This window comes from Cololabis saira, chromosome 19 (assembly GCF_033807715.1).
Source record: "Cololabis saira isolate AMF1-May2022 chromosome 19, fColSai1.1, whole genome shotgun sequence".
Lineage (NCBI taxonomy): Eukaryota > Metazoa > Chordata > Actinopteri > Beloniformes > Belonidae > Cololabis > Cololabis saira.
In genome coordinates, this window is record NC_084605.1 from 25,165,680 (window position 1) to 25,180,824 (window position 15,145).

General features: G+C 40.9%; 1 protein-coding gene across 3 annotated transcripts; it reads left to right on the forward strand.

Annotated features, from left to right (window-relative positions):
* Nucleotides 1–1,107: 1,107 nt before the first annotated feature.
* Nucleotides 1,108–13,384, forward strand: csnk1e (casein kinase 1, epsilon). Of its 3 annotated transcripts, none has more exons than XM_061709035.1 (11): nt 1,108–1,385; nt 2,597–2,694; nt 2,807–2,917; nt 5,512–5,660; nt 8,088–8,316; nt 8,449–8,619; nt 8,697–8,845; nt 8,935–9,133; nt 9,212–9,357; nt 11,381–11,446; nt 12,022–13,384. In XM_061709035.1, the coding sequence occupies exons 1-10, from the start codon at nt 1,360–1,362 to the stop codon at nt 11,411–11,413; spliced, it is 1,311 nt and encodes a 436-aa protein (XP_061565019.1). In that variant the 5' UTR covers nt 1,108–1,359; the 3' UTR covers nt 11,414–11,446; nt 12,022–13,384. The 3 variants fall into 3 exon arrangements, with proteins under 3 accessions (XP_061565019.1, XP_061565020.1, XP_061565021.1); XM_061709036.1 differs by lacking the exon at nt 12,022–13,384 and adding an exon at nt 11,876–11,912; XM_061709037.1 differs by lacking the exon at nt 1,108–1,385 and adding an exon at nt 1,748–1,827.
* The last annotated feature ends 1,761 nt before the right edge of the window (nt 13,385–15,145 follow it).

Below are 15,145 nucleotides of genomic sequence, written 5' to 3' on the forward strand. Positions count from 1 at the left end.
CATTGTAATATGGTCCAGTTTCCTGGTGTTTGTAAGGACTCTGGCGGCAGCGTTCTAGATCAGCTGCAGCTGCCTGATTGATTTTTTGTTAAGGCCTGTAAAGATGCCATTGCAATAATCCAACCTACTGAAAATGAATGCATGGTCACTATTCTGGTTCTTCCAGTTGCTGGAGGATGTGTCATTCCCAGGAAGCCAATCATTACCACCTGTTTTGGGCCTGTCCAAAAATAAATAGTGCTAAGTCCTGAGGTGCCTGCGCAAAGTCGACAAACTAATAACAATACCATCTATATAACTTAAAGACAAGAGTATCTCCCAATGTTACAAACCAAAAGCAAAATAAAATTGGATTAAACTGGACAGGAACATGTTTGCTTCCATGAAATCCAGCTCTCAAGTGAATGACAGCTTCTTGCAAGTTATGAGGTATCTGCTTAATTCAGAAAAACAGAGCAGATTTTTTTTTTAATTAAAACTTTTCTTGGAATTCTGAGATAATTATCTCGTTAATTCAGAAAAACAGAGCAGATTTTTTTTTTATTAAAACTTTTCTTGGAATTCTGAGATAATTATCTCGTTAATTCAAAAAACAGAGCAGATTTTTTTTCTCAAGTTAATGCAATACACTTGCGTAGATTCCAAAAAAATAAATAAATAAATAAAAAATAATGCATAAATACGTTTTTCCATGTCTTGTTTAGACAGAAACCCCTTTATTCTAGCAATGTTTTTCAGGTGATAATAGGCAGATTTTTTTTTTAATTAAAACTTTGCTTGGAATTCTGAGATAATTATCTCGTTAATTCAGAAAAACAGAGCAGATTTTTTTTCTCAAGTGAATGCAATAGCTTGCATAGATTCCTAACAACAAAATTTTTTTTTTTTTTTTAAATTAATGCATGAATACGTTTTTCCATGTCTTGTCTTAATTCTAGCAATGTTTTTTCAGGTGGTTATAGGCAGATTTAGTGACAAACTTTAGATGGCTGTTGAAGTTCAGGTCTGGCTTTAAGAAGCTCGTTTAAGTCCAACTAACGTGCTGGTGAGCGGGGTGGCTTTAAGACAATCCGGGGCTGTGTGGATCTCTGCGGATGACATCATTGATATTGTGAATGGTGTAAACAGAGAGGGCTGGGTGTGAGAGGAGAGGACACCTCCAGTCCTGCCGTCTTCGCTCGGAAAAATCAAGCTAAATCGTGACACAGAGAAGCTTCTCCGGAAGAAAAAGGACTCGGCCAACCCTGTTTTTTTTGGGGGGGTGTTTTTATCGGGCTTATTTTTTATTTTATTTAGGGTTGGGGTCACGGAGCTGCGAGGTTATGAGCCGCCCGGAGCCGCGTCGGCGCGTCGCTGTCCATGGTGCTGAGTGAGGCGAGACCACGGTGAGTGTGTGTGTGTGTGTGTGTGTGTGTGTGTGTGTGTGTGTGTGTGTGTGTGTGTGTGTGTGTGTGTGTGTGTGTGTGTGTGTGTGTGTGTGTGTGTGTGTGTGTGTGTGTGTGTGTGCCCAGGTGATTTGAATGGGGCGCACAGACACGTTTCTGTCTGAAGGGTGCGGTTAAGGAAATCATCTGATCTGATGGTCAACCAGGGATGACTCGGTGTTTGGATTTCTTTTTTTTTAAATCATTCCCGCATTCAGCTCTATTCCCAATTGCGCTCTCGTGCTGACTGCAGGAAATGCATGAAGTGTTTATCTGAAAACATCACGTCATGCCGTTTTTTTTCGTTGCTGCAATAGTGGGTTTCGGTTTTGTAACAGTGGCATTGAGGCAACTGGAAGCTCATGAAGAAAATGGTCTGGCAAAACCTGATGTAGCGGCTTTGGTAATATGCACCACAGTGTTCAGCTTTATTTATTTATTTATTTACTTATGTTTCCAATGCAGTGTTGCAGTGCAGCTTAAACCGAAGAAAAAATAACTTAACATAAAAGTGTGAAGAAAGAGTTGGTGAAACCTCGTCTGTCATTTCATCCCTGCTTCATGGCTGTGCAGGTGGATGAGGCTTAACTAAGAAAATATGAGTCATTCCAGTTTTGCCAAGGGACTCCAGACAAAACAATTGGAGTTTCATTCAAATTGCATGCGAACCAGACTCATTTGAAGTGTTTTGGGAAGTCGGTGAGATGCTGATCCAGCTTCCCTTGAAGCTGTGAATTAATCAGGTTACACAACTACACCCTCTCCTCTCCTTTGCTCTCACCTTATGATGGGCATTATTGACACTTCATTGATTTGGGGCTTTTATAATCACACCCTCTTCATGTTAAAATGAGCAGCTATATCAGATCCTGTGTTCTCAACAATGATTTGTCTCTACTGAGGTTTGAGTCCCACTCAGGGATCTTACAGATGGAAGTGAGCAACATTTTCCTCAGACAGCGCTACATCATTGCTGGCCTCAGTTCGTTTCACTTTTTATTTTGTCTATTTCTCCCAGGCCTCAAGGTTTCTTTTCTCTCATGACAAAGCAACCCTTTGGCTCATAGCTTGGAGGTTTAAACTCTGCAGCTTGCACCACCGTGTCCTTTAATTCTATTGATCATCAGTGATTGATGACAGTGTTGTGCATGTTTGTGTGTTTAACCCTTCAGTGAGTTGACAAGCTTGGGAGCAATGGAGTTGCGGGTGGGAAACAAATACCGGCTTGGGAGGAAGATAGGGAGTGGATCATTTGGAGATATCTATCTGGGTGAGAACCTGAGCTTTTCTTATATTTATTTGACAGCAATGACGAGAGCTTTCCTTATTTTCAGCTGTTTTCATGCTGTAACTGCAGTTCTTTTGCTTACTTCACCCATTAGGTTCAAACATCGCTACAGGAGACGAGGTCGCCATCAAGCTGGAATGTGTGAAGACCAAACACCCACAGCTCCACATAGAGAGCAAGTTCTACAAAATGATGCAGGGTGGAGGTGAGTCAATTTTACAAGGTTGTACTAGGGCAGGGGTAGGCAACGCTGGTCCTTGGGACCAGTGGCGTCAATTCAGTCAAAGCTAAGGTATGGCAAGGTTACGAGTCACAGAACTTAACTAGAGTATCAATCAACACGTCCAGCAAATATTCATCACAGAAGTCTGCTATGTAGTTTATCTGTGTGGTCAAGAAAATTGGAACTTTTTCAAATGCAGTCTCGCTCACTGCAAAAACTCAAAATCTTACCAGGAATATTTGTCTTATTTCTAGTTAAAATGTCTAATTTTTAGTCAAAAAATCTCATTACACTTAAAACAAGAGTCATCACCAGAAAAATAACTTATTTGACCATTTTCACCTGTTTCAAGTAAATTTTCACTTGAAATAAGTAGAAAAATCTGCCAGTGGGACAAGATTTATCTTTTCATTACAAGCAAAACAATCTTGTTCCACTGGCAGATTTTTCCACTTATTTTAAGTGAAAATCTACTTGAAACAGGTGAAAATGGTTGTTTTTGAGTCTTGTCTTAAATGTAATGCGATTTTTTTTCACTAAAAATTAGACATTTTAACTAGAAATAAGACAAATATTCTTGTTAAGATTTTCAGTTTTTGCAGTGTATAATAACTAGTGAAATCGATCATGTTGTTCTGATTTGAATTTGTAGTTATTCTATATGTATTAAGTAATAGAATAATCAATGCAAATAGACACAGAGTAATTCCATAAATGTATTTAAAAAAACAAACATTTACATTTTCCCTTGAAGCCAACGTGTGGCGGCTGCCATACCTTGCCATACCCAATTGACGCCCCTGCTTGGGACCCCCTTTCCTGCATGTTTTAGATGTCTCCTTGCACCACCACACATGATTCTAATTAATGGCCATCATCCGCTTCTCATCCATGCACAAGTCTGTTAATGACACAGTCATTGGTATCAGGGTGTGCTGAAGCAGGGAAACATCTAAAACATGCAGAACTGCGGCTCTCTAGGGCCACGGTTCCCTACCCCTGCAAATAGGGTCAGTGAAAGGTTTTAAGGGCATCAAGGGGTGTGTAGTCCTTCGTTCCTCCACTTGCCTTTCGTCAGTCCCACAGATTGGACAACCTCCCTGTGACATCACCCGTGGGTTTCCTGAAGAGTGCTTTTGAAGCTTCTTTTTCTGTACAATGTGATGTTGCAAGCCGGCAGCAACACACCCAACTTATGTCAGTCACAGTTTTTTAGCTTGGCTGACTTAGCTTATGCTAACCTATGATGCTAATTAATATTTTTTTACATTAATTCTTATTAAATCTGTGGAGCCATCCTCATCTCAAGTATTGATACCGAAACAACATACAAAATAAGTTCTGCCAGAGCAGAACAAAGACTAGCAGAGCTCCACTGGGACTCGTGGTCACTTAGCTTTCCATTACTGATGTTTGACTCGTTGTAGTATGATTAGCCTTCTGGCATTGCCATCTGATCTTGAAATTATCCACTGTGGATCCCAGCTCCTTCAGCCAGACAAAGGTGAAGGAGCTGTGGAGATGTCAGCAAACATTTGCAGCAGTACCTCCTGTTTCAAATCTTGTTTTGGGGGTGAAATCAGAAATGACCTCTACTTTTAGCCAACATGCTGGCTGCTCTTAGCTATTGTAGTTAGTTCTAGCTAGTCTATTAGTGAAATTAACAACAAAAAATAAATGTTCTATCTAAAATAAGAATGACCATGCTCTGTTAGGTCTTTATTCACAGCTCACCAGCTCAGAAGTCAATACAGTGATAAGCACTAAGTAGTAAAATGATAACAACTAGCCATTGGCTGCTGGCTGCCAATCAAATTACCATGTTACTTATTATACATAAATGTGTTGCTTTACATAATTTGGCCTGATGTAGTATAAAAAGTTCACCCCCAACCCCAGCATTTTTTGAACGAGGCTGTAAATATGTTACTTTCTGTTGCAACTTTGGACATTTTGAGCAGATTTTCAGTGGTGATTGACTCGTTTTGGCACCAACTCTCAAGTAACTGCAATGTTTCCTAGTTCCTCGATTGCTGCAACTCAGAAGTTGAAATGTTTTGCACATGGTTAGTCTGTGTGAAATACAGATTGCGCCCCTTGGTGTTCAACACAAGGAAGTCGTTTTCGTATGGATAGGTCAGGTTGATCCTAACCATACTGAGAATCTGCGATCAAGGGAGCTCAGGGTTAATGTCCAAGAACAAAAACCACGCAAATCGGATGAGCTGCAGCCGTTTGCAATGGAAAAATGGGTTACACTCCCTGAAGAGACACGTGCCAAGTTAGTTAGGAACCACCGTAAGAGACTGTTGTCAGTTGCAAGTCACAATGCTACACTACTATCATAAAACATGTGTTTGCCTTTGGCATATTTTTCCCCCTTGTTTCAAGTAAACACATCATAAATGATCGCAAATGAGCTTAATTGGAATTTGTATTTGTTGTTTTGGAACCAAATGGACAATTAACACTTTTTCTTAATGGTAATTTCTAGTACTTTATTTTTCATCCTATGCTTTTTCAAACATCTCTGTAGCCTAACTTGTCTCATTCCCTGTCCTCTTCTCCTCCAACAGTGGGAATCCCGTCCATTAAGTGGTGTGGGGCGGAGGGTGACTATAACGTTATGGTGATGGAGCTCCTTGGCCCCAGTCTGGAGGACCTGTTCAACTTCTGCTCTCGCAAGTTCAGCCTGAAAACAGTCCTCCTACTGGCAGACCAGATGGTGAGATGGACAGACTGATATACATCAATATATATATATATATATATATATATATATATATATATATATATAGATGATAGATAGATAGATAGATAGATAGATAGATAGATAGATAGATAGATAGATAGATAGATAGATAGATAGATAGATAGATATGTATATATATATATATTAGACCCAGAATGAATCATCACCTCACAGTTCTTCATAATAATTAATCATTTAAACATTTATTTATTTATTTTTTTTAAATATTCTTATCCCCTGATTTTTTCACATTTTTTTATCACCTGCTGCTCCTACTTAAGTATCCATCCTGGGCATTGCTCTCCCTCTGCCACCCCGTGAGGGCCCTGCACGGAGCTCAAGCCTCCTTCTTGCTTGAGGATTTTCTTTTCCCCCAACAGGGCGGGGCTTCGCTGGCGTGGAAGGATCACGTTATTCCAGCCAGATCCTCCCCGCCCCCCCCAGGTGCCCCGGCTGGCCAGAGGAGGCAGTGTACAGCCCAGGATTGCTTCACATTTTTGTGGGGGTAGCTCACATTAGCTACCCAAGGGTATGGGTGCTGACGACATGAGGAAGTAAACGCCCTCAACACCCATAGCATCTCACAGGAGGAACTGAACCCAGGTCCTTCTAGCGGTGAGGCGGCTGCACTACCGTGTCCCGTCTCTCCTCCTTTAAGGCATTGTAGGCATAGATCATCTATCAGGATGCAGGATTGGACTATATTCAGTTATTTAGCAATTCAAATTACATACAGATGTATTATTTGTTACAGATTTATTCCAGCTTTTCTTGTACACAGTGTGAACCGCAGGCTGGACAGCAGCAGGAGTTTCAATAAAAGGATGATCTTATTTTTATACTGGCATCATCAAACACTGAAAGTACATTTTATTTAAAATCCCAGAAGCTTGTTTGCAAGCTTGAGACGAAGTCTCTTACCTCAGTAATTTGGCCTCATCCCAACGCTTGGTCTCCCATGAGCCGTTTTAATCCTTCTTACATCATTCTTTAGTCTACAGTTTGGCAGATTTGCTCATCCCATTATCTCTTGGTTACTTGGACACTTTTCATCATCGCTGTACCTGGTGTGGTTGTACCACGTCTCCTCACTCCTCCTTTTATATTTTCTCCTTTTCATTCTTCCAAAGGGAAGAAAATTAGGATTTTGACCGCCCCAAGGCATAAAGTGACATGTTAAGATTTATAATGTTAAGTTATTTTTCTAAGTCACTATATATTTTCTCTCAGTGCTGTAAAAGAAAATTTGAGCGGGTGCGGGTGGTTGTTTTGTTGTTTACAGCATGTAAACAACAGGTCTTCCTTTCATTTCTTGCTCCCAGAAATTCCTCTCAGGTGGCGTTGAAAGTCACAGAGTCAACATGCAGTAGGAAGGAAAAATAAATAAACTTGCACCAGGATACTGAGGTTTAAGGCTCGTCTGAAACCAACAGCTTTCAGCTTCTGCTGCTTCTACTTTGCTTTTAGTCGGTTTTAGGCCGAGTCCATACATTTCCTCTGGGAGCAGTGCTGAATGAAGATGGAGTGGAGCAGATTTGATCATACACTGGCCCAGCTCACATTTGAACTTCCTGCCAGAGGATCTTACACTATGTTAACCACATTTCAGTGCTTTACTGTTGAAACCAAACCAGACTGCAACTGAAGTCTGGAAGAAATAAAGACAGAGAAAGAAAATGAAGAAGGAATGAACCCCACCTGTTTTAACTCCTAACAGGAAGTGAGGATGTAAAGAGGCCTTGAGAAGATCTTAATTTATGCTCCAATATTTTTTTTCTTATGCAAACTGTCCAGCAAAGTTAAAGTGTACAGACAGCACAGAAGCACAAAGAGTATTTATTTATTTATTTATTTATTTATTTATTTACACACTCAGACAAATCTTCTGTAGCTTGAAATAACAGAAAAGGCATCAGTAATGTGCCACATGCTTAAGTTCAACCAGCACATCCAATGTAGGCAACCACTTGATTACTTGTTGGATAATCACAGATTCTTAAAATACTTATTCTTATCACTTAGCACTATATATATTCTTATTTTATAATTACTTCTCCTGTGTTGATGTATCATCTGCATACTTGAATTTTTGAAGCCTGCAGTTTTTTAAGGAATCTTCCTGGACCGACTCAAGTTGCTTAACCAGAGACTTTCATTATTCTTGCACCTCGAGTCAAATACAATGTCTGATATAAACATGTTCCCAAAAACGTCAAATGCTGTATTTACACATTCTATTTTACAAAAGAAAAGATGCAATAAAATAAAAGAAATCTGAAGTCTTTGTAAAATGACTTTCAAGCATTTCCAAAATAAACACCAAATGTAAACTATTCCAAATGGAAGTTTGTTTGTGGACTTGAACGCGCCACGACCCCGTCCCCTGTCTCTTTGCTGCAGATCAGCAGGATTGAATACATCCACTCTAAGAACTTCATCCACAGAGACGTGAAGCCTGACAACTTCCTGATGGGGCTCGGGAAGAAGGGCAATCTCGTCTACATCATCGACTTTGGCCTGGCCAAGAAATACCGTGACGCCCGAACGCACCAGCACATCCCATACCGGGAGAACAAGAACCTCACCGGTACCGCCCGCTACGCCTCCATCAACACCCATCTGGGCATCGGTAAAGAAACACGCACACGCAGACGCTGATTTAGACGGATGTGTGACATGAGTATCTATCAATCAAGACTGGATTCTTTTGATCGCAGCTTCCTTTCCCTTCTTTTCCCTTCCTCCTGTGTTTTCTCCACAGAACAGTCGAGACGAGACGACCTGGAGTCTCTGGGCTACGTTCTCATGTACTTCAACCTGGGTTCTCTGCCCTGGCAGGGCCTCAAAGCTGCCACCAAAAGGCAGAAGTATGAACGTATCAGCGAGAAGAAAATGTCCACCCCCATTGAGGGGCTCTGCAAGGGATATCCTTGTGAGTAGAAGTCCGTCTGGAACTTCTTAGGTGACAAAAATGCTTCTCTGACGCCTTTCCGTGTTTGTCTTTCCCAGCCGAGTTCTCAACCTACCTGAACTTGTGTCGCTCCCTGCGGTTTGATGACAAGCCAGACTACTCATATCTGAGGCAGCTCTTCAGGAACCTCTTCCACAGACAGGGCTTCTCCTACGACTACGTCTTCGACTGGAACATGCTGAAGTTTGTGAGTGTCGTGCTTCCACGCCCTTTTAAAAGCTGAGTTGTTCATTTTCTCGAATGCATTCACATCTGTGCTCCTCCCTGCTGTTTCAGGGGGCCGGCAGGACAGGAGATGATGGGGAGAGGGAGAGGAGGGAGGGGAAAGAAGGGGAGGAAAGGGGAGGAGGAGGCCAGAGAGGAGCCGGAGGACGAGGTCTGCCATCCGGTCCCAACCCTTCTGCGGCCAACAGAGTGAGGAACGAGACGGATGCTGCTCCCTCCAACCCGGCCACACGTGGGGTCCAGCAGCCAGGTCAGGGGGGGGTTTGGTTGTTACACAACGACAGAGAATAAAAGCTTTCATTTCAAGCATGCGTCTATGTGTCTGCAGGGAACCGCTCTCCTCAGGTGGGGAGAGCAGAGCGAGCTGAGCGGGAGAGGAAGGTGGCCATGAGGCTTCACCGCGGGGCCCCCGCCAACATCTCATCCTCTGACCTCAATGCACGCCTCGACCAATCGCGCATCAATGCATCTCAGGTAGGAAGATTACAAGTGGACAGATATCGAGTGATCGTTTGTTGTGAAGCATGATTTCCAGCACAGATTTGTCCTCTTTCTCAAAAATACATTTGAATCCAACTGTGGGACAAAAAACGCCGTGCGGAAACACTGGATGAGTTTAACTCTTAGTTGTCATCATTTGTCTCAACTGATGCAAAAACATTCCTACAGAAAACTTTAGTACACAGATCTTATTTCCCAACATGTTAATACACTAAACTAAGATGAAAACCATCAGTATAAGACCTGCGGCATCTTTCAGTTTTAAGATGTAATGTATCAGGACACAACAAAATCAATCATCTGATTCTCATGTCCTGAAAGGATTTAAATGTTCTCTTAAATAAGCAACAACCATATTGTTATTAATATAACACATATTAAACCAAAATGCAAAGGCAGTACTTGATGTAATCATCCTCTGCATGATGTCATTTGTTTATACGCCTGGATCAGGTCTCATCACAGCATTTTAAGCAGGTGCAGGTTGCATTTCTTTGATGCTTTACTGTTTCAGGACTGTTTGCTGATCTGCTTGTGATCATCCGGGTTTTAACTGTCAACAAAAAGCCTCACAGTCAGCCTCACAGCTCTTCAATATTGCATCAGTGTTTATGATGTCCTTGTTGTAAAACTGGCCAAACCATCAGTCCTCCACCTCTGTGCTTGACCGTGGGTGTGAAATAGTGTCGCTCATATGGGTTTTCACTCGGCTCCACACTATGCATTTTGGCCAGACATCTCCACATTGGTTTATTTGTTCCAGTAGTCTTGTAATTTGTTTAAATGCCATTTCCTAAAGCTAAATTGTGCTGCCATGATCTTTCTAGAGAGCAGAAAATCCCCTCTGCCAATCCCTCCAAACAAACCATGCTTGTTTAGCCCTTTTCTGTTTGTAATGTGTTGAACCGTGACATTTAACACTCCAACAGAGACCTGCAGAGTCTGAGATACGGCTCAGGAACTGAAATAACACCAACAGTCAGGTGTTATTTCACTTTACACTGTTCACTGTTTTTGTTTGTATAAAAAAAACACGATTCATATAGGACTTTTGTTATATTATCCAGGGATCTTCTAAGTGAAGGAGTAAATCGTTAAACCCCCTTCAAGAGCTGTTAAGGCAGGAACGTTAGTGATTTGTAGCTCAGTGGGTCCCCCTACAGGTGTGGAGGTTAACACGCCTTTACGACGGTGTCTAAGATTTAACCAACTGAGGTCTCTTGCTCGGTCTGTGTCTCGTTTCATCTGCTGCCATTACGTCTAAGTTTAAGTTTAAGTTTAGAGTTTAGTTTACAAATAATTAAAAACCACAAATATGGATAATAATCAATTGAGGTTTGTAAAATGGGACTCCCCAGAAGCTACTGTAGCTTATGAATAGGGGCCCAGTCACACAGCAGAACAACTATAAATTACACATATACATACATATACATACAATATATACGGTAACCTTATAACATAAACAAGAAAAAAAAAAAAACCCTGAGACCTCCTCAGATTTCCTAGATACAAATATATTCTTATACAAATAATACATCAGGTATTGGTACATAAAAAATTTAATAAGAGACATAATTTAATAACAATTTTTGTTTTAGTCTTTTTTTAAAAATTGAGAGAGATCCAGACTCTTTTAGTCTTTTAGACTCTTAGTCAACTCCATGCTGTCCACTGCAGCTCTGTGAGCTAGTTTAGTCGTTCATGTGTGACGTTGTGCTGTAAAGTCACACGCAGCTGTTGCAAGAGACGACCGTTTCTAGTCTTTGCCCATAGTAGGGACGGGAGACCACGAGAGCAAGATGACAGTTCCTAAAAGTAAAATTAATAATCGAAACTAATATTTTAACATAATAAAATTTTTGACTGACTGAGATACTGAATAACTGATATGCAGAAAACTCATCCTGATTCAAACCTTCACTCTGCATGTAAGAATCAAGAACCAGGAAGACTTTGAGACACATTCATTTCCTTATTTCTCCTCCATATGTAGGTCAGTGTGCCATTTGATCATCTGGCAAAGTGAGTTTTTCCTCGGTAGTCTGCAGATAAGTTGCAGGTATGGACACACACACACACACACACACACACACACACACACACACACACACACACACACACACACACACACACACACACACACACACACACACACAGTAAAATACTTGTTAAACGACAAGTAGTTGGACATTTTAACATGAGGGTCAAAGTATTTCGACTCAGTCGTCCCCTAGTGGCCGTGTAAGTAACTGCATGTATTACCATCTCTGATAGTGACAGTTGAGCAAATCTGCACCCAGTCTTCTTGTAGGTCTGAAGATCTGGCTCATCTCTGGTTTCTCAAATTATGGCTTCACTAACACACACCCCCATCAATAATGCAGGAAATTTTCTCCAATGAAGGAATTTTTCCATCAGTTATTATCATTAGTTTCAGTCTATGAAGTTTTGGAGCGTGGTAATTGTTTTTTGTTATTTTTTTCCCCAGGAAAGCCTAATTTTTAACACTCACCATGACTCAACCCTTGTTGCACATAAATTGACAACTATTGTGTCACATTTATATATTAAATATTTTAACGAACCAGAAAGAATAATGTTTGCTCTATTGTTGTGTGTCGTGTGGCTCCGCAGCTGAAGGGCATCAAGTAACCCATACTTTTCTGAAATGGATGAATGTACGCATGAATGAGTGATGGAGAGTGAAGAAAAGAAGAAGGGGAAGAGGAATAGGCAGCACTGCGTCTCCTGTGATTGGGGATCGGGGCGTCCGTGTGCCCATCAGTTTGCGTCGACGTGAAGAAACTCCAGCCTGGAACTGCTTGGTACCACTTTTCAGGTTGCAGCTGGAGGGTGGGAGGTGGGTGGAGCAATCCACGGGCATCTTTTCCTCTCTTATTCAACTCATACAGCTCCACTTGCAAAAAATAAATAGATACGTTTAAAAAATAATAGAGTGAGATGGAATAACAATATCAAAGTGCACAAAAAGGACTATATTTAAATTACTCTGTGTAGTTAACGCATTATTAATTACAGAAATATCAATTTGCTGATATTAAAGGCCAAATCTGCTGCTTATGTATTCTTTATTATAATTAAACCCATAAACAACCTGGGAAGGGAACACAAAACTAGAGCGTATCCAAGCCTTTCGTAGACGAGACAGGAGAATGCTGCAGTGTGAGCCAAGGAGAGGATCAGAGGGACAGATGGGAGTGAGGCCACTTTTTGTCCATCAAATCGTCTGTCTGTGCTGTTGTCTCCAGTGTTTGGTTTTGCCTTTAGCTTTGCTTTTAACGCTCTGAGGAAAGGAGTTACGGAAGAGGGAAAAGCGGTGAATTGAAGGTTCCTGTTCTTCAGCACATCCGTTGATGTCGTACCCGTAGGTCAGACTGAAAACATGCAATGTGAAAGTGAAAAGGTTTGGAAGAGGGATACTGCTGTGAGGTGGTGGCAGGATAAAAGACGAATGCTACGATATGACGACGCCTTAGCCCAGCTTGTAGTTCCAGGTATGAAAAGACTTGAGAAGTTCAAAGACCTTGGAAGAGAACAAGTTTGGAGTTACATTTCAATGTTTCTGTTCATATCTTTTGCCTTTTTTTTCTTCCTCATTTGTTCTTTTCCTCTGACATGTAAATGTGTAGATACCTTTTTTTCCCAGAATATGACAGATGGATTAAAGATGGGGCTGGAAAGATACGTACAGTTTTGCCTCCTGACATTCTTGGGACATGAAACTGAACAACAAAAATGTATGATAGAGCTTCAGAGTCTGACAACAGTGCAGGGTTTTGATTCTGGCTGCAGCGGGAACAGATGTCCTCGTTCATATGTTGAAAAGTTCTGACAAAGAAGAATTGATGCTTTTACCCAAGTCTGTCAGGATGGATGGATATCGTTGACTGAATGGAGATGACTGGTGTCCTGTACATTTCTTTACCATGCTTCAACTTTATTACTATATTTGTGTATATTTTCGGATTCAATAAAAATATACACAGCCTACTCAGATTTCCGTCTCTAGGTTTTGTGTGTTACTTTTTCATGACCTTATAGAATTTGATGAAGACCATGAAATGTAACTATAGTGAGTTTTCATGTAAATATGAGAACAATTAAGACCATTTTAGCATTGAATATTCCTTTTAAACCCAAGACCTGAGAAGTAAATGAAGAAATAACCTTTAATATTAATAGTGTAGCAGAAATATAAGGGGATTGTGTAGTCTTGACTATGTAATCTCCTTGATTTCCTTGAATTGCATCCTGCAGGTGCAGAAGTGCTCACAAGATATTGAGGTGGAATCGATTAGCTGAACACAGGTTTGTTCAGGTGACTCATCCTGCAGCTGCTGCATGCTCACTTGTTTCCAAATATCAAAATGCTAAAGTTTTAGCATTTCCATGAGGGAAATATGGAATCAAAGGTGAGCTTCTCATGAAGATCATGACACTGAAAGATTAGAAGAATTTGATTAAATGTATTTCTAAATACACTTTATCTGGATCAGCTGTGTGCAGAGCCATCCGGACATCAAATTAGGTCACAACACCAAGAAAACAATGCATTTATATTTGTTCACTGAGACACATAATGTCAGGTACCATAAATAACTAAATAAAGACTTTAACTTGATTATTTTCCATTCTAAAAATTGTCTCGGACGATGAAAAGCATTTTCAAACCACTTCTAAACACTGGGACTGAAATGACTGGAGGATCCAAAGGTTGTGGGGATGTTTTAAATGATCACAGACTCAACTCCACATGGCCTACTGAGAAGTAACACTGCTTTGGTTTGCATTCAAAACCTGGTTTGCATCTCTGTGGAAAGGAATTTATACAACAGCAGGACAATCACAGGCTACTACTACTACTATTACTTACTACTACCTAAAATACACCATAGAAAGATGATCTTGGCATAAGTGCATGCAGTTTTCTCAGTGCTGAGTCCTGCAAAGAGCTGGACAAATCTCCCAACTCATTCTGATGAGCAGAGAAGTTAACTACAGTATGTGTAGTCATGAGTCTTAAAAGTAGGTACAGACCCTGCAGATCAGACAGAGTTTGGTAGGTCGTTCCACCATCGGGGAACAATGGAGGAGAAGAGTCTAGTTACTGATTTCACGCCACGTTATGGTGGAAGCACCAGGCGTCTTTCACTGGCTAAGAGCTGTCGAGAGGGAGTGTAGCTCTGGATAAGCCGTCAAAGGTAGACAGCCCCATTTGCAGGAACTTATTGAAGACCACATGGACCTGACTATGGACTTGAATCACCTGGACCCAGCACCACTGAGCATTGATGAGGGAGAAAGACAGAAATGCCTGACAAAATCAGAAAATCACTGAGGAACTTTGTTAGATGGTGAAGATAAAAAATACAGTTTGAACAAACTTCAAAACTGAAGGTTCTCTGAAATACAAGGACATTTATATAGAAACTATTTTTGGGGAACGTTTCTTATGTCTCCCTGAATAATCTGCATTCCAATCATAATCTAGAGATCATGTCTCTGCATGTCAAGGTATATAGTTCTTGATCACAATAATTATCATCTGCCTGTCCTAAAGTACCATTATGAATATCTCACGAGCCCTGTGATGGACTGGCCACCTGTCCAGGGTGAACCGCTGCCTCTCGCCTGTGATGAGCTGGGATAGGCTCCAGCAGACCCCCCTGACCCTGCAAAGGATAAAGCGGGTATAGAAAATGGATGGATAGATGGATGGTGATTTTACTTACTAATT

Excerpts from the sequence above, each read along its gene's own strand:
- csnk1e (XM_061709035.1), top strand. The coding sequence starts at position 1,360 with ATGGTGCTGAGTGAGGCGAGACCACG. Across the intron at positions 9,134-9,211 it reads ACGTGGGGTCCAGCAGCCAG|GGAACCGCTCTCCTCAGGTG; the intron begins GTCAGGGGGGGG and ends ATGTGTCTGCAG. Across the intron at positions 9,358-11,380 it reads CGCGCATCAATGCATCTCAG|GTCAGTGTGCCATTTGATCA; the intron begins GTAGGAAGATTA and ends CTCCATATGTAG.